Source organism: Athene noctua, chromosome 10 (genome assembly GCF_965140245.1).
Source record: "Athene noctua chromosome 10, bAthNoc1.hap1.1, whole genome shotgun sequence".
Classification (NCBI taxonomy): domain Eukaryota; kingdom Metazoa; phylum Chordata; class Aves; order Strigiformes; family Strigidae; genus Athene; species Athene noctua.
In genome coordinates, this window is record NC_134046.1 from 5425853 (window position 1) to 5451241 (window position 25389).

Consider the following 25389-nt stretch of genomic DNA (forward strand, 5'->3'; position numbering starts at 1 on the left):
TTTGGGCTTTTTTTGTGTCGTTGTCATTTTTTCTAAAACTCAAACCCACACTGTAAGTCTCTCAATTTGCAGTTAAGCTTTTTTCTCATAGTTAGGGGGCCACTGTACAGGCTGCCCTAGCAGAGAAGGACATTTCAGCTTGTTGTCAATCCCCCTGCCAGCCCTGTGAGTTAAGCTCTGCTATTTAAGCAAACCTGGCATGTCGTGATCTGAAGGGATGCAGCAGGGCAGGTAGAGCTGCAGGGAGAGAAAGCTTCAACAGAGAAGGGCCCTTCACTCGGTGTGCAGCGAGAGCAGCGCCCTCGCCTCAGTGTGGGTGGCTCTGCCGGCACAAGGGAGCAGCCTGGGGCTGAGCTGTGGGCTCCCCTATTGTCATGGCCTCCTGTAGTCTTTAATAACATATTAGGAATAATATAATCTACCCAAAACTGGAATTTGGGGTTGACAAGGTTAAACTAGATTAACAGAGGTAATTGCTCTCTTTTTTCTTTGCTATATGTATGCTTCTAGTAATGAATGTCCATGACCTTCCCTGGAAATGCCACGCGTTTATGTACACCGAGAGGATTGAAATAACTTGTCCTTTCTTTTCCAGGAGCAGTACCAGTTTCTTTATAAGGCAATGCTAAGCTTGGTCAGCACTAAGGAGAATGGAAACGGTCCCATGACACTGGACAAAAATGGTGCTGTGTTGGCCAGTGATGAATCTGATCCCGCAGAAAGCATGGAGTCTCTTGTCTAATTGGAAACCTGAAAAGGCACTTAATTTGTAGAACTTCTGAAGACTGAGTGAACTTTTTTGAGGCCTTTTTTGCCAGACTCTAGGTTATACAATAACCCAATTACTTTTTTACACTGATAAAAGTTTTGATATTTATTTTTTGCCATTTTATGTCTTAATGGTATCCTACTGAGCATTTGCACCTCTGTTTATTTCACACAGTGAAACGCAATTTTATCTAGTTTGCACTATATGATCAGTGTTACTGCCTATAATATTCTAATACGAGACAAGCCCTGATGTGACATTCCATGACAACAAACACGCTTTTTCTGTTTTGTTTAAATGCAGTGAAGTTTTGCTAACTACAGTGACCCTCGAATCTTAAATCTTGAATGCTAGGCCAGATGGAATCTTTCTACAACAGATACTGTACCCCTTCATACCATATTTATTATTTTAAGGATCACATCACAGTTTTGGTAACGGTATTCTGCATTCCAGTGGAATGGATGAGCAGTGTTCATCCTTTCTTGACAAAACGTAGCAGGTGATTATTAGCTACAGTGAAGGTGTGATAGCCTTGTGGAGCTGAAACAATTATTTCTGTATTGTTTCGAATTGCTGTTTTGTACACTTACAGGCCTAAGATTTGCTTCACATGGAATATATAAATTACATACAATGTAATTATAAATTAGATGCAATTCATACGTGGGACACAGTGATAGGTTTTGGATTTACAATTTCAAAGTTTCCCCATGTATTCAGAAAAATGTTGGTTTTAGTTTTTAACCAGCCCTATGAGGGAAAAGTGTTTTGGTTTTATTCTCGTCAGAGCCAATACAGTAAGAAATCTACTACAACCCAAAATCCGACCTGTTTTCAGATATATTGAAGGTAGCAATATTTTACATTACTAAGCTATTCAGTATTTTAAACACATTAATTTCCTTACTATTTCTTGAATATGACCTCACACCTAATGGTATGTTACATGATGACAGGCGTTTCTTAATTTCATAACTGTTAGATGCCATTTTTACAGGTGTGTAATTTTCATACTTTAGTGCTAAAACATAAAGTACTGATCCATATTTACTGGTGAAGCAAACTAATAAAAAAACTACCTATAAAGTTACATTCTCCCTCTTTTTTTTGCCAGACTAATTCTTTAGCACAAACCTAGCTTATTTGTTTTCCCTCCACCACACCAATAAAATGGTTCCCCCCAGATTATACAAATAATTGAATTATTGTTTGGAGCATTTAAGTATACATCCTCACTGGCTCCCTTTTTCCTTTTGTATTTGGTCACAATTCAACAAGGTGCATCCCTATTTAACAAAAGGCATAAGCACATACTTAATTCTCCTGAAAATTGAAGTTAATCATGTCCTTCATAGCTCAGCTGAGTAGGGAGGGGTTATTGAATCGGCCTTGAAAAGGAAACACGTCATTTCAGCCATCCCGATGTTTGGTATACAGTGACAGGCACTATCCCTTGTATATGGCATTAGTTTCTTTACTTTTAAATTTCAACTGCACAAAACATACATTGTGATTTTTCAGGACTTGTCAAAATGTTACAGCATATTTTTTCATTTAAACATAAACCTGTTAATTTCTGCCAGTCCGGTCTTGCTGAAATATAGACATTTGGCAAGGCAAAACTCACTTTTGTTGGAGGGGAGGGCAGAGAGGAAGCTTAGCTAGAAGGAAGGTTCTGTGCGTTTTCAGACACAAGGAAGCTGAAAGTGAACTGCATAAAATTATATTGAGAGGAGGTATTTTGGTTGAGAAACTCATGAGGTAACAAGCTGGTACAGCCTCACTGAGAGCAGAGGAGCTATGCAGACTGGTATGTGCTAGTATCTGGCCTTTTATTTTTAATAAGGGAAAGATGTCCTGGTATGGATACACTCGATTAATTCCAGCACCAAAGTATTTAAGAATTTGTCAGCAACCTTTTACATAGTTAACCTTTTACTTCTCAGTTTGTTGAATCCCTCCATACAAGTGATCCAAATAACTGCTACTGCTGAACAGTATAATATATCCGTGGTTTCAGGAAGGAAATCCCATGTCCAGCACCAGCTAGTCCACATTAAAAAAAATGCATAAAGTGTTTCAAAAGATCGCTTTGTAGTTTGCATCCCCTTTGCACTGAGACAACCCAGCACTGAGGAGTCTGTCAGTTAATGTTTGGTAGGAGTTCAGACTGGCTCTCCAGTCGTTACACCCCAGTAACCAGAATTGTTTAAGTAAATTTTCAAGTACTGCTGCCTGCAAGGGCTGGAAGGTTTTGCTGAGTGGTCTGCTGGCCAGTGTGCATCAGCATCAGAGGCTGGGGAGCCCCCCCCTTGCACCCCCAGTAATGATCCTGGCCCCAGGCAATTCCAGCTGGTAGCACAAAGGGACTCTGATGAGTTGGATCAGTTCAATCTGAAGCATTTAAGTTCCTGGGGAGGTGTAGGGAGAAGTTAAGAATTCAAACCCTGACAAGAGCTAAGTGACACAAAGATTACTGCAGGCATCAAGAGAGTTGGATTTGTTCAGTACTTTCAGCTGATTACTTTTCATTTCACTGGCATGATGGAAGATAACTGTGGTTCGTGACACACTGCCTGAATATCCTTGGTTTAATCCCTTACCTTCTCACAAGTTTTAAAAATCAATGAAAGAAGGCTGTGGGGGCTGAGCTTTGGTAGATGCTTTGGAAATCCATGCATTTGCATTGGCATTTTCCCACACCTGAAATATTTGCTTGGGGTTTAATCCATGGGGAAATAATTTACGCTGATGTTCTATGAGTACTCCATGGATTTTTTTCCTTCAGGGGGCTCAAGCTGTGTGTTAAGTGCTGTGCTGACAGTCAGATAGCCGATAGATGGTAGCGACGCGTTGGGCTTGAAGCGGATGAAGCTAGGAATTGCTTGTGAAGGTCAGGATTAAGAGCACAGAAGAGCCAAATCGGTCCTACTGTGAGCAGCTGCAGTTCTGCTTTTACATGGATTTGCACCTTTTCCTTGGGACTGAGAGAGAGACTGGCAGAAGGAGCGAGTGTGTGTTCGGAGACGGGTGCTCGTAGAGCTCTGCTGAGATGCTCTCAAGAGTGTCCCAAAAGTCCCAGAGTCCCACTCGGTGCGTCACAACTTTGCTTTTGTCACGCCAGCTTCCCCGCTCTAACCACTTTTTGGCATTCGGTCGGGATGTCTTTCAAGCATCAGAAGTTCCCAGACAATTCGCAGGCCTGCAAACTAAGAGAACCTGAGGATGTCCCATCACTAGAAAATGTGGTGCTCAGCACCAGCCCTGAGAAATAAGGAAATAAAGGACTGAAGTACACGTGCATATGTGTGTCTGCATTTAGAAAATACTATTTCTCCATGTCTTGCATGTGTACTGCGCCTGCAGACCATGTGAAAGACATAAAAGACATTCTGAGCGTTGAGCGTTGAGCCCATAAGAGCAGCCAAGCTTTCCAAGAGGGAATGCTTGGAAAGCTGCTGTGTCATCTTAACACCTAAAATGGGTGATCCTACAAACACTCCTGTACGTGAACTTGGCATTGGTAGGGAGGTCTGGGAGAGCCGGTAGGGCTGTGCAGGCGGGCAGGCTAAGCACCGATTCTTCTGCACAACCAAGGTCTAAAGAATATTCATTTTAAACTGCATTTCCCCATAGAATTTCACAGTGTCTGTTTCCAAATATTAATTTAGGAACAGGAAAATGAAAAATCCGAAACCCTTAAACAACTTCTTGTGTGCGACTGTCTGTACTGTGGGTCTTTTCTAGGTTAGTGGAATCATTTACAGGATCTGCAAAATTTCAGTTGTTTTTCCAGTTTCTGACTGCTTGAATTCCTTGAACCCAGAGTGATACATTGGAACATTAGGAGAAGAATCTTTATGACACAGCACAACTGCCTTCTTATTAATTTTTTTTAAGCTGATATATTTTATTTAAAAGCTGAAAAATATAGATATTGATTCTACCAAAGATACATGCTACTAATTCTCAGCAAAACAAAACCAACTTAATTTAAAAAAAAAAAAAATCAAAACGTAGTTGTCTTAAAGATTTAGCAGTCTTTCTCAAATTCATGTCTTTTGACATCAGATCTTGTGTTCTGAAGTTTATGTTCAAATGGTGCCAGTGAATTTTTATATGAAGGGAAAATGCCTATTTGTTAATCCACTGCATTGCTTTTCTTCTTTTTTCCTTTTTTTTTTTTTTTTTTTACAGATGTAATTCGACTCTTACTGTTTACCCCTTTGCTCTTCTTCTCTTTGTTGCCATTCTAACAATGTGAACTACATTGGCTTTACTTATCAAAGGAGAAGGAATGCAAAAATAAAGAGAAGGAACTGTAATGAAGAGATTTGGCCTCTACTTTGTCTTAGCTGTTAAACTGTTTTTAGTGCTTTTGTTAACTATTTGCAAAGGGAAGCATTTTCTACAGAGGATAATTAATTTCAAGAAAAATGTCTTGAGTTTTAAGAATAAACGTCTCCAAAAGAGGAGATAGTCAATTTTATACAATGTCACAACTCTCCAACATTTGGGGTAGTGACTTTTTTTGTTTTGTTAGAACATTTGAAACTAGCAAGCAGCCATTCTTTCTAAAGACCGAAGCATTCATGTGTACTCCTATTTTCTTTTCCTTCATTTTTAAAATAGCAAAGTCATTAAAACTGTAAATATTTTGTTGCTTGGATAAGCATCTTCTGGGAACTTTGTATCTATGGTATATAATCATAGAATTTTATATTTTCATATAAAGCTAATTTTTTTCTAGTTTCACCTCCTTCCTAGTTCTGTGGTGGCTATGTGATTACATACCTTCTGTGTATCGAGGTAGTGAGACACCATCATCACACTCCAAAAAAGATTTCCACACATGTCATTTCTTTGGGGCAGTGATTGTGAAAGTTGGATTTTTTTTTTGGATTCCATTGTCAGTGTGTGCAATAGGAATTAGACTTAGCCAGTCACTGGATACGTTTGTCTCATTGATCCATTCAGAAAAAAAAAAAAAATGTGGTGTTTGGTTTGGGGAGAGGGTGGGAGGGAGTATTTTGAGGGAGATTTTTTGTTTGTTTTGTTTTGTTTTTTGTTTGGGTTTTTTTGGTAACTTGAAGAATCTTTTTGTTATGTTAAACTATATCAAATCATTCTATTATAGTGTTATTTAATATGTAAATTGTATTGCTATACATAAAATAAAGTATGGTTTTTGATGTATTTACAGACTTCTTCCTTACTTGCATCAAATACACGCAGAGAACAGATGCACGAGTCAGTATTTCACTGTCCCAAGCGTGCAGGAAGAATGATGAGATCCAAGGCCTGCTTTAATTAGATCTCAAATTTCCAAACAGTGCTCAGCTGGGAACTGTCTCTCAGTCACTTAACACTGGAGATCACCATTCCCTTCTTAATTTACTCCAACGATTAGAGAGCTGCGAGTAAGCCCCTTCCCTCTTCACCACTGGTCCTCCCCAGACCGTGTGACCCTTCAAAATCCCTTTTGGAAAGGGGATTGTCTCCATTCAGAACAGGACCTCAGAGCCTGAGCTTTATTGCCAGCTCCTTTGGGTATGCCATTCCTTAGATCTAACTCTGGTTTATCAGCAGATGTCTGCCTGGAGGAGCAGGGGCTTCCACCAAGCCACTGTCGCCTGATTTATTGTGATAACCTGCATCTACTCACAGCTCAGCTAACCCTGGAGCTGTGGTAAAAAAGAAAAAGCACTCATCCCCACGTCAGGCAGACTGGGAGGGAGGGACAGATGTTCCAAATCCTAGAGATAAAGCAGCAAATATTCCCCACGGAGCACATTAATAGTCATACCGCCCTGCTGCATCTGAGCCAAGAGCTGTCATTGAGACGGGCGCACGTTACGCCATCGATGTTCAGTGTTTTGCAACAAAACCTCAACAGCTCCGCATGCCGCCTCCCGTGCTGATTCTGGGCTGAGCGCACGTGTTACTTTTTTTGTTGTTTTTGTGGGAAAACCGCTTGGGTTTGTGGATAGGTTCTCGTTCAGCTCTGCTGCCGTCCGTGAGCCACAGGGACACGGCAGCTGCCTGGGCTGGCGGAGCCGTCAGGAACAAGGCAGCACGCAGCCTCCGGAGCAACACCCGCACGTGGACAAACGACATCAATAACTGAAATTGCTCGTTGACGTAAAATTGCTGGTTCAAATCAATACGCTATACATCTGCCTTCTTTCGTGTGGCTGCATTCTCATCTGCAATGTCCACACTGTGGCTGACTGGGGGAAAGAGGGAGCCTGGCACACGAGGTGATTAGCGATGCCGCAGTGCTAGCGGCACAGCCCGCTGACTCCCGCAAAGCCCCGGAGCTCGCAGTAAGCTTCCTCCAGCCCCTGCGCCAGGACACTGCCTCTCACAGCCCAGCACCAGCCCACAGGCAGGCTCCCGCGGCCTTGCGCGGGCAGTGACAGCGGGCGGGCAGGGACCTGCTGCCCAGCCAGTCCTGGGGCACGCTGCAGCAGCAGGAAGAGCCCCATGGCCTCTGCGCGGCTCTCCGGCCAGGGCAGGCAGCTGGGGCTGGGCACCCAGGGAAGGCGCCTCTGCCCAGCCTGGCTGCCTGACCTCCGCGGAGAAGACGGCAGCCCCTGCACGCACAGGTAGGTGGGTACGTAGCGCTTCCTAACAACAGTGTGAGAAAACTGCTTGAAAACTGCCTGTCCGGAAAGTGCCTGAAAGATGATGGCAAGCTGAACATGTCACCACCAGTCCCTGCAAGAAAAAGACAAACACAGGCCCGGCATGTCTAACCTGGGACCAGGTAAGGAAATCCTCCCAGCCTTCTCACAGCAGGTTTAAAACTGTCTCTTTTTGGGAGGGAGAACCACCCAGGTTAAAAATGTAACCCCACGGAAGACAGGCTAAAGGAGAGCAACAGGAATGATCAGTGATCTGGAAATCCTGAACAAAGACAAAATGAACTGGGACATTGTCTAGTGAAACGGTACAGAGAGATGGCCTGGGAGATGCAGGAGTGGAGGACAGGCTGTGGGGCTTCTCTCCTGGTATTTAAAACACTGCTCCTGAAGAAACGGTGTAATCTTCTTCCTACATCTTTGGTAAATAAGAAATAGAACTTGAATGGCCACAAGGATGGTAGGGGTTGGGCAATGGGAACATCACCTGGGACAGTGATGCAACAAAATATTTGTCTGTAGCAGCTACAGAAATCAGGACAACCCAAAGCAGCCCCTTAAAGAAAAACTGCATTTTCATTAGATAGCAGCAGCTCTGAGGTGGAGCCCCCACCCTGCTGCTGGCCAAATCATTGTGTGCACGTACAACAAATGGGGCAGAGCTCGCTGTGGGGTACAGGGCAGTTGTTCCAACCTACCCTCGCCTTGAGCCAAGCTCAGCAGCAGCTCCCTACCCTGCAAACACAGGCAGTGCAGCGCTTGCTCTGGGAGTCCCTGGTCCTCCTGAGCCGCCATCTCGGTGAGCAACAAAGGCAGGAGCTGAGGTCAGGAGAAAAGCCTTGGAGAAAGTACTTGGATTCTGTGCTTACGCTGGGGAGGAGGCCAGGCTGAGACCTATATCCAGTGGAAATATAGAGTAAGTAGTTCATTAATACTTTGGCAACAAAGAAATGATTTACCAGCACTTCCCACTACTAACAATATGCCTGAATTAATTGACGGTATCAGGAGATCCCAACTTCTTCTGTAATAAATAGCTAATGAGTTTAGCCTTTAAGGCTTCCAGAGGCTGCTAGCAGTCATGCTAAGCAGGCACAAATAATAGCAGCATTTTTATTAAATGGATTCAAATGCCAGAAGGTGTACTTTCAAGACCTTTTGCAACATAAAAATAATTTTGATCAATGCTTTGGTCCCAGTCCTATTACTTAGCCACTTCAAGCTCCATGAAGTGCTTCATGCACTGACGTGTCACCCCCACCTGCTGGCAGCTGCCTTATTGATCACTTGTGGTTTCTGTTTCCCCTTTGCTGCCAATCAATGTTTCTGATGTCTTTCTGACTTTGTAATGCTTTAAGAAGCACCACTTCACAAAGCAATCTTTCCTGACACTGTGTTCAATTAATCTGACAGTCACTGGGCTCGCTTTTCTTTTCTAAAGTTGTTATCTTCCTTATGTCTTGAAATCCTTGTTTAGGATTTGATGCCTGCTTTGCTGGTGTTTTATGTTATGTTTTTTGAATTTTGAAAAGATTCTGTATTTCAGTTCCATGTCTCTTACGGGAGCAGTTTCCAATATTTCATATTTCACTGTCTTTGTGTCCGTGAGCCATGCTTTCTGTATGGCTCATAATTGCTGTCACTCCCAAACTCAAACCATGTTGGTCATATGGCCCATATCACAGGCTATTCTTGCACAATATCTAATCATAAATACTTTGTTCCTTTATCTAAAGAGCTGCTGAAAGAGTGAGTTTCTGAGTCAACATCAGAAGAAAGCCATAAGGTATGTGTGTTTTGTCTTGGAAGGATAGCGTTATTGGCTGGAAGCCCAAGGCTTGATAGAAGGGAATGTGGCACAACCCTCCACCAGCTGTTTTGCTGGTTTTTTTATGATCTAAATTGATGCCCCATCTGAAAGATGAGGGCCAGCAGGCTCTGATTGCACAGGCTCCTATGTAATGTAGACGCTTTTCTGCACCATTTAGGGTCTATGGGTCTCGGCTTCCTCTGGGTCCATCAGGGCATGATGGCTGCAGCCAGGAGTAAGCAGAGCACTAAAGTTTTTCCCACACATGAATCTGGCCTAGGATGGGTTTGAGAGAGCTGATGGCCACTTTGGGTACTGCCCCATAAAATGTACTCCTGCTCTGGTCACAAGTACCATATGTGCACAGAAGGTAATGTGTGGTCACGTCAGCTGGTGTGTCACACTAGCCCTCACAAACCACACCTGGGGGAACGAGACACTGAGGCAACAGAGGGAACCTCCAAATAAAACACAGACACTGTAAGAAATCAGACTCTTTCTTACAGACTCTTGAAAAATATTTTCACATCCTAATAGAGAAACTGTGGCTTCTCAGCCATGCATCACACAGGCCCCGGTCCCTCCCTTACACCATCGCCAACCGCCTGCCCCAGCTCCACGTGCTGCTCCAGCAGCTACTTAGGTGGAAATAGCAGTAACATCTGACCAGCCCATTTTCTACTGTTTTACACTAACTTCACGCTGGGTAATCAGTAGGCTGTATGCGGGACATAGGTGAAGGCTTGATGGTCTGCTAGAGTAAGAAATCAGCACACCCCACAGGCACTTAACGGTGTTCAGCGTGTTCTCATCCATTGGTTGAGGTGCTTCCTTCACACACACTTTTAGTGAGGCAGCAAATACTGGTGATAATGACAATTGCCATGAAGGAGGGAGAACTCAGTTTCAGATAATATCCACTTGGCACGTGGCACGGCAAGTTCTGTAGCTCAGCACCAGAGCTCCAAGATGCTGCATGCCCCCTCTTTCTGTGAAAGGGGAAGGCTGAAATCCTCTTCAGTCCCTTGATGAGAAGGTAAAGCAAGGGGAGAGCTGACAACCTTGATTGCAGGATAGAATAAGATCTTTAGCATTCTCTCAGCCAACGCATGGGAGGAAAATTATGATCTCATAAAGAAAGCCTGGCTGGTTTCTCTCTGCAAAAAGGTTCCTACATTGGTGCACAAGAGGGATGGAATGGGGGGGTCCTGCTTGTACTAGATAAATGAGCAATTTTCTGTAACAAGGTGCTTATCAGGTTTCATCAGCAGACGATCACGAAGAATAAAAAACTATAGAAAAACAATAAATTGAAGCCTTCATTACATGCAGGCTGATGGGACCATCAGCACCACACAGCTTTGCCCTCCAGGATTTTTTTCCTAACAGGCTCAAATCATTAATGGCATTGGCTCAGTGTCAGAACTGTTGGATGAACTCTTGAGTCCAACCATCATATGAATATTCTGATTCTAAGCTGTAGTTTTAATTTAAAATATCATTTAAATGAAATACAATTTCATTCATGACACTGTGAATTGATAGTTCTAGAGAAAATCAGGTCGTGAAATGTCCAGTGTATTCAAATGCTGTGGGTGTGACTGTGACCAAAACAAATTGTTTGCTATTGTAGCTGTAATATAGCAAGGTGTGTAAAATAATGGTGACAGAGAATAAAAGGGTTAAGCTATTTAACACTATATTTAGCTAGGTATAGAAAGGTTATCACACTTTGCAACTAGCAAAGAATGTTCTTAGTTTTGCCTAATACTAGTCTTCAAGCTGAAATACACCATTAGTGAAGGGGAGAAATATCATAAAAACTCTTAAAAGTTCAGTAGCTTAGGTTATGAAAGGCTCTGCCTTCTGAATTTTAGTGCTTTAAATAAGCTTCCTTATTACTTAAATCCAATTTTCTAGATAGCCTCTTACTTTGAGCCTGTTAGACATATGTTATGCCTTTGCCTGAAAGTCTCCTAGTGACCTGCAAATTGATTGCAGCCTGTGAAATTTGCCATAAGTAATACTTTGCTCTTTCGTTTTTTTCCTATTTTCTTTTACTGAAATAAAAAGGATGCAGGTGCCTTGTCTACTATCAGGCTATAAATCCTGTATGCAGTTCAGAAATCCTATTGACCTCCTAGCAATGATGTAGCTCCTGAGATCTGTAGCAGTAGGCTCTTATATTATGAAGCTAAGATCACTGCATTCATTGGTAATGCCACTATGTAACAAAAAACTTAAATTCTTCTCAATCTTTGTTCTTTGTCATCATGAGTACACTTGCAATAGGCAGGGTTTTATTCATCTGATAGGTTTACATAATCTCATAGTAGTCTACTGTGTAATGTATCTGGAAAGAATGAGGCGCACCACTAACCTAATTGGTTTCATGCAGGATATCAGTATAATGAGTTTTACAGCATTTGTTTATCTCATTATTTGTGTTTACAGTTTCCATGTGTTAAAAAATGTCCTGTATCTTTCTTGCATCATAACAGCTCCACAATAGCACAGTGCCATAGCCAGCTCTCATGTCATCTTCATAACATTTAACCAGTGAACTGGGAGAACATTTTATGGGTGCTAGAAAGAATAACAGATTGAAGCTAATGTGAATAGATGAGCAGAGCCCTGTCACAACACAGTTGTCTGTATTTGCCAAAACTCTCCGCCTAATTCCCCAGCTTGAGTCATGGGCACCTGATCAGGTAGGGCTCAGCACCTTCCAGTCCCCAGCAAAGATCAGTGACTGGCCTCTGATTCATCAGCTTTAATAGTTTCTGAAACACATTGTTTTGCTGGTGTCCACAGGAATAGGGAAGATTAAGTATGTAACTGCCAAAAAAAATACATTAAGCATGAGTTTGTCACATAAAAGGTATAACAAAAGGAAAAAGAATAAGCTCCAAAACGACAAGCAAAAAGAACATCATGATCTAATATAAATGGCATAAAGTTGTTCAAATTACACCAAAGTTCACAAGTAAGGAATATTAGTAGTCCCACCCTGCCCTCACTTTTTATGCCCTTATTTCTTTCAGATGATCCCTGGTTTTGTGCTCCTGCCACTGCACATAGTTGGGAGGAAGACCATGTTCCACGATATGATAAAGCTAATTTTTGCAAATGATCACAGTGTCGTAGACAAATGGCACAAAATACTGACCCAGTCTAATGCCCTCCTGGGGGTTTCCAGTTTGTTCAAAAAATTGTTTTGGGGCAGCTGTATCCCCACAGACTTTCCACCATATCAGAAAATACCGTTCTCTCACAAGTGGCATAAAAACCGCCACTTCGGCTGCTTTGACCAAATATTTATTAACAGGCACTTAAGCACAGCCTCAGCAATGAACAGCCCTGAGCAGGGCTGATGTCTTCCTGAGCACACAGCCCACCCCACTCAAATTATCTGCCTGAATCATCTCTCACCTTCTTTTCTTCCTCAGACTATACAGTGGCCCCTTTCCAAAATAGAGAGCAAAGTCCCATTATGTTATTTCTTTCTTAGCAAGTCCAAAAAAGCGTGTCCCAAAAAGGTAATATTAACTTTGGCAATTGGATTCTTTGCCTTTGAAGCTCTTATTCCACATTCTGCCTGCAGTTATAGAGACTTCAATCTTTATTGATTTTCCTGTGCCACCTCTCAGCATCCTTCCTAGGCAGCATGATGCATTAACTTTCCATATAATGAATATTCCTGTTTGGTTCTGTACTCTGAAATACACCCATCTCTGAATGAGATTTCAACACTCTGCATTGCTGATTTTCAGCTGCATGCCATAGCCCTTGTTTTTCATAGGCTGGGAACACCAAAAGTGCCCTCTAGACCCGGAGGTCGTGCTTTTAACACAATCACTGTTGTATTGGGTGGGAGGAGAGCCTTTATATTTTTTAGACTAGTTCCAACAATAAAGTTATTAAAGCTATTTCCCACCTAGCAAGAAAGCTACCTGATGATGATATTGTTCCTGCCTTTTAAACTAATTTTATTTCAAAATGGTACATTTGCAGTCATCATAATCCTATTGTTGCATGTTATTCCCAGTATAATGACTGAAAATGCTATTGCTTGGGGGAAGGAATTTTTTCTGGGTTTTTGTGGGTTCGAGGGTTTTTTCTATTTAATTTTATCTATTGCCATGATCTCACAAGATAAGACAATTGATTCACTAAAATCCTTCCTATCCATTCCTTTGTTGACTTCAGTTTCCAGTCAAGGATACGAGGTACTTTTGCAAAGCAACATGAAGACTTACAGTTATCCTGCTGAAGGAAGGCTGCATCCACACAGCTAAGTGTCTGTCCAGCACCCAGTGCAGAGCATCTCAGAAAAGATGAGAATATATATATATAACTGTAAAGCTCTAGAGTCAGCTCCTCCACACCGGGTTTGGAAAATTGTGGCACTAAATCCATAGCCTCGCTAGGGTGGCACCTCCACAGCCCTGGGGACATCGCAGTCTTCCTGAACTGAATGGCAGCAGACCTCCAAATCAAAGAATTCCAGATATTTTTACTCTTAAGTTCTTGCTAGATTCTAAAAATTCATTTCCAACTTGTGTAAAACAGGATGACGATTGGTTTCACGCCATGTCATTACAACAATTACAGCTTAAAGTGTAGCATAAAAGCACTACTTTGAGTCCCAGACTCGAGGCGATTTAGACAGTAATGAGCTTTAGGAGAGTGGAATTTTAGCCTTCCTGCAATTACAATTTTTGTGTTAAGCACACAAACCCCAAAGTCTTTCTCAGACATCCACCTGAACCTGAGATCCAAGGTGGGTATGAGGTACTTAGTGACCATGTTGGCACAGAGGCAGTCACCCCACTGAGATACCCAGCTCTTCACCTCCAGTTAGGGATACGATTTGCTTGCTATGGAATAGTTATGGTGGAGAGACAACTTCCAGAAGATGTCGTTTCACATAATCCAACTCACTTGCACAGCTGTTCTATGCACTGCTCTGACAAACCGTTTCTTCATGAAACCATTATTGCCTCTGCCCAGCTCAAAACCTGAGCTTCCTAACAATGCAACAGTAGAATTAAACTCCTCTCTCTCCTCACACGTGAGTTCTAGCTGACATGTTTCTTATTTATTTATATTTATTTTCTTATTTACAGAAGGATCTTGTCAAGCTTAAGCAAGCACTGAAAGACAAAATAGTATTTTAAAAGTGATCTCATATTATATGCCCATTACTGCCATGTTTTGTATTAAAGTTCCTTTTTTAATAGATATTTTCACAAATAGGTCTCAATTGTTATCGGTGATTACAGAGTTCAGCAGGTTGATTATTACTGCAGTAGAGCATTATCTGCTGATGAGCTTGAAACCCGTGTTATTCTTACCTGTTAGGTGCTCATATTATCTATTAATAATTTATAAACTAACCTCATTATAAGGTTGTAGTATGGAGTGCAACAGATTACAGCACAAACAGGCAGTACTCAAGCCACTATGAAGTTTCTCTGTGCAGCTACTCAGAGCTTCATTACGCGTTCCTCATTTTGTCATACACTGTTGATATTCTGGAGGGCTCCACTTCTTCCTAGGACATGGTTATCAATAATCCCTGTACTGCATTTGCCCACATGGCAACTGATGTCTGCGGCCGAAGCTTAGCTCTTGCTGTTGTATCAGTATAGACAGATTTGGGAACAAGACCAGGAATTTGCTAACGGTTTTCAGAGTCACCAGAGCTCCACGCAGGTCTGTGGGTCTGAGGGCAGCAGTGAGGACACAGCTATGGGCATCTCTGCTCTCATCTCCATCTCTGAGCTGGTACCTTGAATCCTCCTTTCACAGGAGTTCTGTCTAGTGCCTGAAGATACAGCTTCACCAGTACACTAAACCGTGTTCCCTGTCCGTGTCAGCCATGCTCTTAATAGATTTATTTCACTAAAACGGCCACAACATAAAGTACTAAACCTACTAGCAGAAGCACTTGCTGGAAAATGGCTGGAGAAACTGCCAAAGAAGGGCTGGGAGTGGGTCTTTTCCTGATTTGTATGGGCAGAAGATAGAAAGCTTGGAAAAAAAGTGGTTTATGCTCAAGTCTCTCATTTTTCACAACAGTCACTTTCCAGTGCTATCTGAATAGCAAGCCAACATTTTTTTACAAAAATTCTCTGTACTTGAATGTTTTTTGCCAGTTCTCTCTCACAAGGTGGAATACAAACACTGACAACCATGAGTGCTCAGCTGCAGTATTTGACTTTGTGAAAATTAATAGCAAAGCTGGAAAGAGTAGGTTGCTCACAAAAAGAGTAGCATAGCCATTCATGGTGCATACATGCTTGTTAAAATCCATTTTTCTGAATTCATGACAGCATACCTTTCCTTGGAGCCCCTTCAGGCAGGAGATGTTCTCAGGACATCCAGGAAGAGCAGCTGGTCTGGGCAGATTCTCAAGGCAAAAATCTGGGCTTTAGTGAAGCCACTGGCAAAGTTCATTTTGACTTCAGTGGAGCCAAGATTTTACTGTCACCTTATCACTAAATCTCTTGGCTTTCAGCATTACTGCATATTTTCCTGAGCAATTTTAGGCATATCTATTTCAGTCTTCTGACAACGATATTTATGATGAATAGTTATTATTCTGTTGTAGTAGTATCCTGGGACCTTAGCTGTGGACCCATGTGCATCATCAGAAGCAGTGTGTGGATGCATAATAAAGAGACAGGTTTGCTCTTTATTTATGTGTGGTACTCTTTACCTTATCCTCAGACATTTACGCAAAGAACTTTAAACTGAGGAGTAAACACAAAGATGTGGATACGATCTCTGGTTCAGGATGCGCGTAGTCTACAGACTGTCAGAGCCTGGTAAGAATTAATGTCTGTTGTTCTTTATCACTTTCCCTGGTTATCTGCTATTGTCCCTTTTTAGAAAGACGATACAGTATATTTCTGCGCTCTCAGTAATACAGATTTTTCTGCCTGTGTTATGTTGGGAAGATCTGTCTGGAACATCAGTGGTGTCATGGCAAAAAGATCTGAACCCTGCACCCTGACTGCAAATGGCTGGTTCTTTCCAAAGCACTTCTATGATATGTGCCTTATTTTTCCATAACTACAAATGGGGCTTTGTAGAACATTTTGACAGTTTAAGATGACTGATGCTATTTCTAACTTAGTGTTTTCACTGAGATTAATCTGATTTTCAGATATGTATTTTGGCCTAGAAAGTAGGTAGTAATCTGCCTTTTAAAAATTTTACTCAAAGTAAACAAACTATTTTCCAAAGGCACATTTATTATAAATCCCAGTCTTGTGGCTGTGAGATCTTTCATTGTCTCTTCCTCCTCACCCCCTTATCACACTGAATCATTTTCTAAAACTAATCCAATTGCTTTTCTATAAGCAAGTGAATGAAATCTAAACACAGACTACACCAGGAAGATGATGATGAGGAAGGCATGTTACCATAACTTCCCAGCCTTCCAAGGGTTGTATTTCCTCATAGTCCTGCAAGCATATGCAATGAGACCAAACAAACAAAAACTCTCAATAAACTACAGGGGAAAAGAAACCCCCCTTTTTTCTCAGAACTCGCATGGACTTTGCAAACACGGGGTTCATTAGAAGATAATTCCTTACATGGGGTTACTTATCAAGCTGAGACAGGTGCACTGAGGTTCTGCAGTAAAATCACCTCAGCTTGGAAGAACAGGGTGGGAGGTGGAGAGCACAACATCCTCAGATGGGTATTTCCTTTCTGCTCCGTTTTAAACACTAGCAGATAATGCCCTCTTAGCTGAGAGGAGCAAATTCTGCAGTAGCTGCTAGTTCAAGGGCATGGTGAGAGCTGCTCCTGACACTTCCACACATCCTGGGGTCATATAGCTCTGCAGACTCCCACGGAGGATAGGGGTGCCTGGCCAGAGGTTACTCAAGTTGTGGTCCCAAGTACACTCTGTTGTATGTTGTACTGGTGGCTGTTAGCCTTTAAGGTTTCCCTTGATTTGGATATTATGCAGAGCACAAAAAAAGGCTGAAGATCAAGAGCAATATGTTGTTTTTATCACACACAGAGACGCTAGCATGAGATGGTGTGGAATGACAAAGTTGATCACGAGGGGCAGCTTCTGGTCAGCATGGGTAGTGGGTTTTGCGGTGGGTATCTGCTTTGGTGTGCGTGCTCTTCTCCACTCCTACCACCCCACTGGCTAAGACTGAAGGCACGTGTAAAAGAGCAGTTAGCTGAAGAGCCAAAATCAATGGAGTAAAGTTGAAGTCTTTGAAGATTTCTCTTTACTGATTCACTATGGTTCTCTCTCATAGTGAATCTCTAAAATGACTCAGTGACTGAACAGTTCCTGACTTGTATAATTTCAACTTTACTGTCCCAAATTAACTATCTCTATTTTTTAAAAAAAAAATATTCATTTCCATTTCAGAATGAACTCCTATAATTTCTTTTCTTCATGCAGTCTCTGATTTTAAATGAATGTTACTCCTAATTCTATGCTATATCTACAGTGGGAGATGTGCCCCAGAAATGACTTCTCTAGTGTCCAGAAGGGCTTGATAAATATTACTCATGTTACATTAAAAATGATCCTTTACCGCCAGAGATTAAATTTTTGTGAGGTGTCTTCAGCACCTTGTGGTGATGTACCTTACTACCTTCAGCATGTTGTGTGGGATTTAGGCCATGGATTCCAAAAATACTCCCATGATCTTTTCTACAGGTAATACCCACAGTCACTCATACATGAACAGAGACTAATAGTCATTTGTTCACTTGGCTACGCGTCTTCTAGTGCAGAGACAACAGCTCCTTCTCAGAGTCTGTAACAGTCTAAGAAAATTCAAAGTATATAAAAGTTACGAACTACGCTTTTTAAATAGAAATGGAGAAGCATAATTTTAATCAGCCCTGTTTGATTATTCCAGTTGGCACAATGTGTAAAAAGGTATCACAAATTATTTTGAGAGATTAGCCAATTACAGAGAGACATTTCCAGAGAGGAAATTTAGGGCATCTCACTAACAGCTTGATTTATACAGCAGTCCATATTTTAGCAACAGATCGCTTGATTGCTTAATATAAACTGGTTTCATTTCACTTGCTTTAAATACAGAAAAATTGTAAGTAGATAAACAGCTCTGTGAATAACAGAACCAAAGACCCTGGTTTCCTATGGATTTGAGTTGGTAGGAAAAAATCCTACACAGACCATCTGACATCCAGCAAGCTCTCTTTATAGCCTTTCTTTTTGTTTGAGTAGCCATCTATTTTCACAAAACTTTTAGAACTGCAGTGTCTTTGGGACTAGTAACTTTGGTGTTGAATTTGGCTCTAATCGGTCAACTTCAAAAATTACCGAAAAAAGAGAGGTGAAAAATGAGTGCATGCATGCACGCACAGCTACATAGACACACAGAGCATGAGTGCATAAGCCTTATATAATTAGGAAAATATGTTCTTTAAAAAAAATATATAAACTGCTGTAACTCTACAGCTTTTGCCAGCCACATCCGTTTTCAGAAACTGAAGAGCTAACCATCAACTGATATCCTTCTGTGATACGGTTTAATAAAGAAAATAAATTATATTCCCTAAGGAAAGCAATTTTGCTATCCCTTGGAATGTACTTATTTTCTCTTTTTCTCACTGAGCTTACTGCTTCATCTTTCGAAAGAAAGTCTCCTTTACTACGTTACTAAGTCAAAACATAAATAACAGAAAACCAAGCGTTGACCCTTCTCACGTCAATGGCATCACTGACATTTTTACCCAGTTATTTTAAAGCCTGGACTCTATAGTGCTGTCCATAACTCCAATCACAACGAGCCCTGTTCAATAAAGCCAAAGACAGTCAGTTAGGCAGGAAAATTTGAGAATGTTGTTAGGACTTGCTATTATTTAAATATTTTAAGCTGACAGCATTTGAAAACCAACTTGAAAGCTAAAATTTAAATCCACCTGCCTTTCTGTGCCTTAGGCTATGAAATAGGCTCAGACAAACAGCCAACTACAAATAATGTCATGTAGGACTTTGTAATATAAAGCTTACAGTGCTTACGTTAGGAAGCCTACGCAGACAGAAAGATCTTCACAACACGGAGATACTTTGTTAGAAACATTCTCCTTCCCATGCCTGAATGGTGTAGCAATACTCTACACGCCTACATAGCACTGGTGTCAGCTGCAAGCGGGCTGGCCTGGCAGGCAAAGCCGAGCAGGCTGCAGTGGCTCTGCATTTATTGCTGACTTCCCCTCTGCAATACTATTCATAGCCAGAAGCAGAGAGCGGCAGGTGAGCTTTAACTTCCAAGTTTTCTCTCAAAGACAACTAGCAGCTGATTGCAACATTGACACAGGTGATGCGATTCTGAAATTTCTGCTCGGCAGAACACGGCTGCTACAAAAGACTTGCCATGGCAAAGGCTCTGTAAGTCAGGCTTCCCTCTGAAGGTCACACAGAAAGCCATGTCTCAGACTGCCAGTCACAAACTGATGAAGGTCTGTGTTAAAATGAATCCATGTCCTTGCTCTCTATCCTGTCTAGGAGGCTGTCCTAGAAGTTCAACTGTCTGATGCTTAAGCACTTTCCTCAAACTTCTCTGTTCAAGAGAAGCTTTATTCATCACATCCATTTGTCCTTCTGCTAGCTCTATCTTTTTGCTTAAAAAGCTTTTCTTCTCTGATAACACTACCCACAATCAGATACTCTTCCTGCTTTTTGTTTTGATAAATAAGCCAAACATTTTAATCTCTTCTCACAAAACAAGCTTGCTCCACTATCTTGATCATCCTAAAAGCTATTTCCATAGCTCTTCATTTTTCTTGACCTCAGGTGACCAGAAACACACTATAACCATCACGGCTGGTCAAATATAAGTAGAATGACCCATAACAGGTTTGCAAGGAGCTCAGCTGAACAATTCTCTCAAAAGGCAATAGGCATGAGATAGTCCATTTCTCCCTCCATTTGCTGATTATGGGTAAACCTGAGAAGGGCGGTTGAATTGAAGGATAGAGTATGTGCTGTAATTTGGGATTATTTATGCAGATTATTTATGTCCCTTAGAAGTATTCATTAATTTTGCTCTTACATTACTTCTATAACCCTTGCCTCTCTGCTTCCCATTCATCCATACAAGGCAAATATGATGCACTGCTATTTATTCTTTACATAGTGTTATAAAGCAAAGTGATACATTTTATGACACAGGGCTTGAGATATTTAGATTCTGTTTGCTTTTCTTAGATTTATGTGATCACGCTGCTTGTTTCTCTGCTTTTAGTATGGTTATTAATGTTCTAAAGGTTTTGTTACATTCTGGTTACACTCATTCATTCAAACTTTAAAACATGTCCTGAAGAACTGTTTATCAAAAGAGTATTTTGTGTTCCTAAAAAAATGTAACATCAAAAACCAAAACAAAACACCAAACCAAACTTCATAGAAACAAAACAGAGGAAAGAGATTAGGGAGAAAAAGATATTTGCATATATTTAAAATCTGCTATAAAAGCTACTTCTGAGGGTCTTCATTTCTTGTTACCTAACAAGATGCCATTAGACTTTTTTTTTTTCAGCAGTGCTCAAAATTATTGAAATTGCAGTTCTGAGCATTCAGCTACTCTGAAAATCAGGGCCTATATGGGTCAAGCTGGTCATTTCCTCTGAATGAACAATTAGGAAACATTGGCTTTGAGCAAGTTGGTTCAGACTATGAATCCACCCTGGCAGAGATGGGAATAGAACTCGGGTTTTCTGACTGACTGATCAAATGACTTGACTGTGCTATCACCAAGAAAGAGTTTAAAGAATGACTCTGAAAGGTTATTTTCACTGAATTGCTGAGTACATAAAAGGTGTTGAAAGAAAGAGTAAAACTTCTTGAAAGGGTTTAGAAATGGTTATATTTATAATCTGTTGTGGAAGGATTTTTCAAGTCCAGTGTTCAGTGAAGCTAGACTGACAAATTTATTATAGTTATAAGGCTGAGAAACGTATTAGAAGAAATATAATAGAAGGTACATTTTTTGTGAAGCTTTAATGGGAACTGAAACAATTCAACAAAAGACTAAATTTGGTAAGGGGAAAAAGTCATTTATTAAATCTTTCTAAAAGGATTGACTGACCTTTCTTTAAAAAGAGTGGGCTTTTTGTAAAAAATGAAAAGCTCAACCTTCATAACAACCTAGTAAAAGGGTTTATTAGAAACTGGCTTCTTGTGCAAGTTCAGTTATTTTTATTGTCAATAAATGTTGGTGTTATGCAATAAGAGAAGCATTGTTGCCTCTCTGATTTCTCTCAGGGATTGAAGAAACTCATAAAAAAAGCATTCAAAATCTAAACTGAAATAAAAAATAGAACACTCCTGCTCAGGTTTGTATAGCAAAAACCAGAGACAGAAACTATAGGCTGAGAATTCAGCTCATATGGAAACTGTGCCAGAACTGTGAAGGTGGTGTTATTTCTTCTACCTCTGCTTACAGTAAAAGTCAAGCTATTAATATCAGGCATCTTGACAGTCACATAAATGCATATATTAAAATTCAAAGTACTTTTTGCTTCTGTAGATGTATCATCATTACAGAATAAGACAATTTTAACGTAAGACCAGATGGCAATAGCATTACTTAGAATGGATAAATGTTATAGGCTGACTTGTATACCCAGTGCAAATGGACTAAACCTGAAGATGGTGTCTGTCATCATCACTGAGCAAGAGCAGACACAAAGCTAAATAGTCCAGCCCATCCAAAGTGGTGTGGGAAAGCAGCTGGAAGACTGTTTAAATAACCAGCAGTGCATGCATGTGATTGGATTCACCTGAACATGAGCAGGCACTGACTTGCTCCTCAGTAAACTTGCTATGGTTTCAAATAGGAATCTCAAATCAGGCCAAAGCTGACAGGCTTTCTGTTCACATGGCAGGCAAGACTGGTCTCGAGGAACTCCAGTGAACCTCCACTCAGGTGTGATAGACATCAGCTGTGGTTGGTTTTGAAGCAGATGATCACTGATCAGATACGTAATTATAGACACCAGTCTGAGGAAGCCAGTTTCTCAGAGCTCATTGTATAGCCTGTGGAGAAAGATACCTCTGGTCCTTCCAGAGCAACTCCAAATGCTCAGCCTCATGCCCTACCTCACTCTCAAGGAGAGCTTATCTCTCTGAACTGATTAGGGAGGGAGCCTAGGAAAATCAGCCTTCTCATATATAAATCATCTGACGTGACTCTTATTTAAGAGCCAAAAGGTGTATTTTTGTCCCTCTTGTTTACATGCATCCTCTTGTTGCTCTCAGGAATACGTTCTCAGCGTGCAAGGGAAAAAAGATGTAGTTTGTGCGGGTAGGCAAAGTGCTGCTTGTAAGATCAAAGCTAAGCATCCCTATTCAACATACTTCAAACAGGAACTGAGAATGGTGGTTCTCCAAGTGTTTGTTTTTATTGAGTTTCCTGTGTTCAGTTTAGGGAAAACAGACAACAGGAGTTGTTTGAAATAAAGCTGTAATTTACTATCCTAACATGCTGAGAAGCAATTAGATTCAAGCTAATTACTGTAAACAGTTTTTATAATTACTTGTAAAACATTCTACTACCTGTACTTCTGCTGAAGTCAGTTGAGGTCTGTAGATTTTTATTTTTTTTAATAGAAAGCTTAATGTTGTTACTCAAGGGCCAAACTACTTTCTTGAAATCTTCAAAAAGAAGTAGCTATGCCACAGAAACTACTGATGGAAAGCCCCTGTTAGGGCATGTATCCCCTTGACGATACTGAATGGGTGTATGAGTAAACGGTCTCAAGTATTGTCTAGGCTAGTTTATGTTTCACAGCTATATCTATGTCTACCTGGAAAGACTGTTCCAGAACCTAAAAGGATCTTTCTCAAAAGAAAAAAAAAAAAAAAATTCCAATAAATTGCAACTGAACACTGATTTTCTTAGTTTTGCTCTATTTATCAGGTTTTTATCTCTACTTGAAGCATAATCTTCACTTTTTTATGTCCTTCTACCACAACCATTATTTTTTTCTTTGACACTGGATAGAGTTTGGCCTGGCCAGATCCACAGTTCCATACTGCACTTTCACAGGCACCCAAACCAGCTGGAGTTGCACCACTGCTGTGCCCTCACACCCACAGCTTTCATTTCTTCCTCTTTCCCACAGGTCTTCCAACTCTCATTCTGAACTTGACCCAACGGTCTCTAGTTCCGACAACTATTTTTGCACCGGCTGATGGGTGCTCAGCCCATCCTGGACTGTTGCTTGGGTTCTGGTTCACCTGAAACAGGTCTCCTGATGTCTGGGGCAATTCCAAGAAGCACTCACAGATTGCTCGCATTAGTTTGTCTAAGCATACACTAAATGCACTGGCAATTTTCTTTCAGCAAAGTGTGAATTCCACAGGTGTACCAGTCTCCCACACCAAATAAACATCTTTAGCTGCCAAATAAAGGAACGTGTTGTTGGGTTGTCCAACCATTTCATCTCAGCTCTAATCTTACTACCACATGACGCCTATTTGTAACCCTGAACAGAGAACGGCGTGGGATCTTTCAGGGGCAAGGCTGAGAGCAACTCCCTGAATACCAGAAAGTGAAAGAGGAACTAGAAGTCCAGTTTTGCACTTTCCAGGTTTGATGCTTTATTAGCTTGCTCCTGCACTGGGAGGACATTTCCTTGCACGCCTTTGCCTTTTTAGCTTGTTGTAATTTAAAGCAGCTTTGCACGGGGCTTGTGCAGTTGATTGAAATGCTGCCAACCACTTCTGCAGCTGATAGGAAAAGCTGCCAGAAGCTGAGGTGATGGCCACAAGCTGCTCTGATGGGATTTCACGGCTCTTAAACTGTCCTGTAGGCCTGGTATATTTTACCAATGGTATCACTTAAGAAATGTTTATGAACAGATAGACTTTGGACCTCCAGGTGGATATTAAACTACTATAGCAATAAAGGCGTACTTCCAAAAGGTAAGTAAAGAAAGAAAAGAAATGCAAAGCAATTAGAAAAAAACTAAAATATATTTAAAAAAAAAAAAGTTTTGAAGTGGTTTTGTACAAAAACCTAATTTCTTATTGTTTTTGCTTTGAAATACTCCTGTTTTAAAAAACCAATACATAAAAGCATTCAATTTTTTAAAAAACTGACATATGGCAAAAATTGGTACTAGTAAATAAAAGCACATAAAGCTAAATCACACCATGCTAAATGTTAGTAAAAATGACAAAATAAAATACTAGCTACATAAACTACGCACAGGTGTGTAGCATATTACAAGCAAAAAACATATCTTGCAATTATAAGCCTACAGTATTTATTTCACTTGTCTGTAATTACATTTTATACATGTTTGTTTAGTAATATCAATCCAAGACATCATTTTGAGGATATAATTAACTGCATGTTAGAACAGAATGTGTTTGACTGGTTTTGTGTGTTGCAAGATATAAAAGTCTGTTAGCTGTGTTAAAGTGCCACCTAGTGTTACAATTCACCAATTTCGCTCAGAAAACCCTCCTAAATTTTCAGAGTAAAACCAAATTGAAGGGTTAAGAAAAACCTGGGGTGACAATGCCTACATTTCAGTGCTAACAGCAAATCCTTAAACCATACTTAGGCACTCACGGAGTACACAATCTCATGCATAGCACTTCTGCTGCAGGCTGCGACCAAGCAACAGAGAGACTACTCTGGTGTTGAGGTGTGATTACTCTGGTGTTACGGTGTGACCGCTCTGGTGTTAAGGTGTACGCTCGGTCATGTTAGCACAATTGGGTAGTAAATACAGATCTCAGGGTCTCACTTGCAGGTATCTAGTTTTTCAGATTTTTATACCAGTGATCCAACAGTAAATTCATGTGAAGATAGAAGTATCTAATGAAGACACGGTATCTGGAGAGGAAAAAAAACCTTTTTATAAAAAACTTTTTTTTTTTTTTCCCTGTAAGATGCACAGTATAGCTGGAAACTTGGGGAGAGGGGAAGCAACAACCACACACAACACACCACAACACATATATAACGACAGAGCACCCTACAATTAGGTGCCAGTGCATGAAGTATGCAAGAGAATGTCCTTCCCTGTGCAAGTAACTCCTGTCTATAGAGCCCTGTTTCTGCCAAGACCCTGACTTCATTGTGGGCGCTTCACAGATACAAGGAACCACCTACTGACTCTTACTAGCA

The 25389-nt window shown here is 40.9% G+C and overlaps 1 protein-coding gene across 1 annotated transcript in view; it reads left to right on the plus strand.

Annotated features, from left to right (window-relative positions):
- PTPRG (protein tyrosine phosphatase receptor type G) overlaps positions 1 to 5968 on the plus strand; it is a 421778-nt gene extending 415810 nt beyond the window's left edge. The window contains exon 29 of the mRNA XM_074913948.1: positions 596 to 5968. Within this exon, the coding sequence (XP_074770049.1) occupies positions 596 to 742 (147 nt within the window). The 3' untranslated portion in view covers positions 743 to 5968. The remainder of the gene's footprint in view (positions 1 to 595) is intronic.
- The last annotated feature ends 19421 nt before the right edge of the window (positions 5969 to 25389 follow it).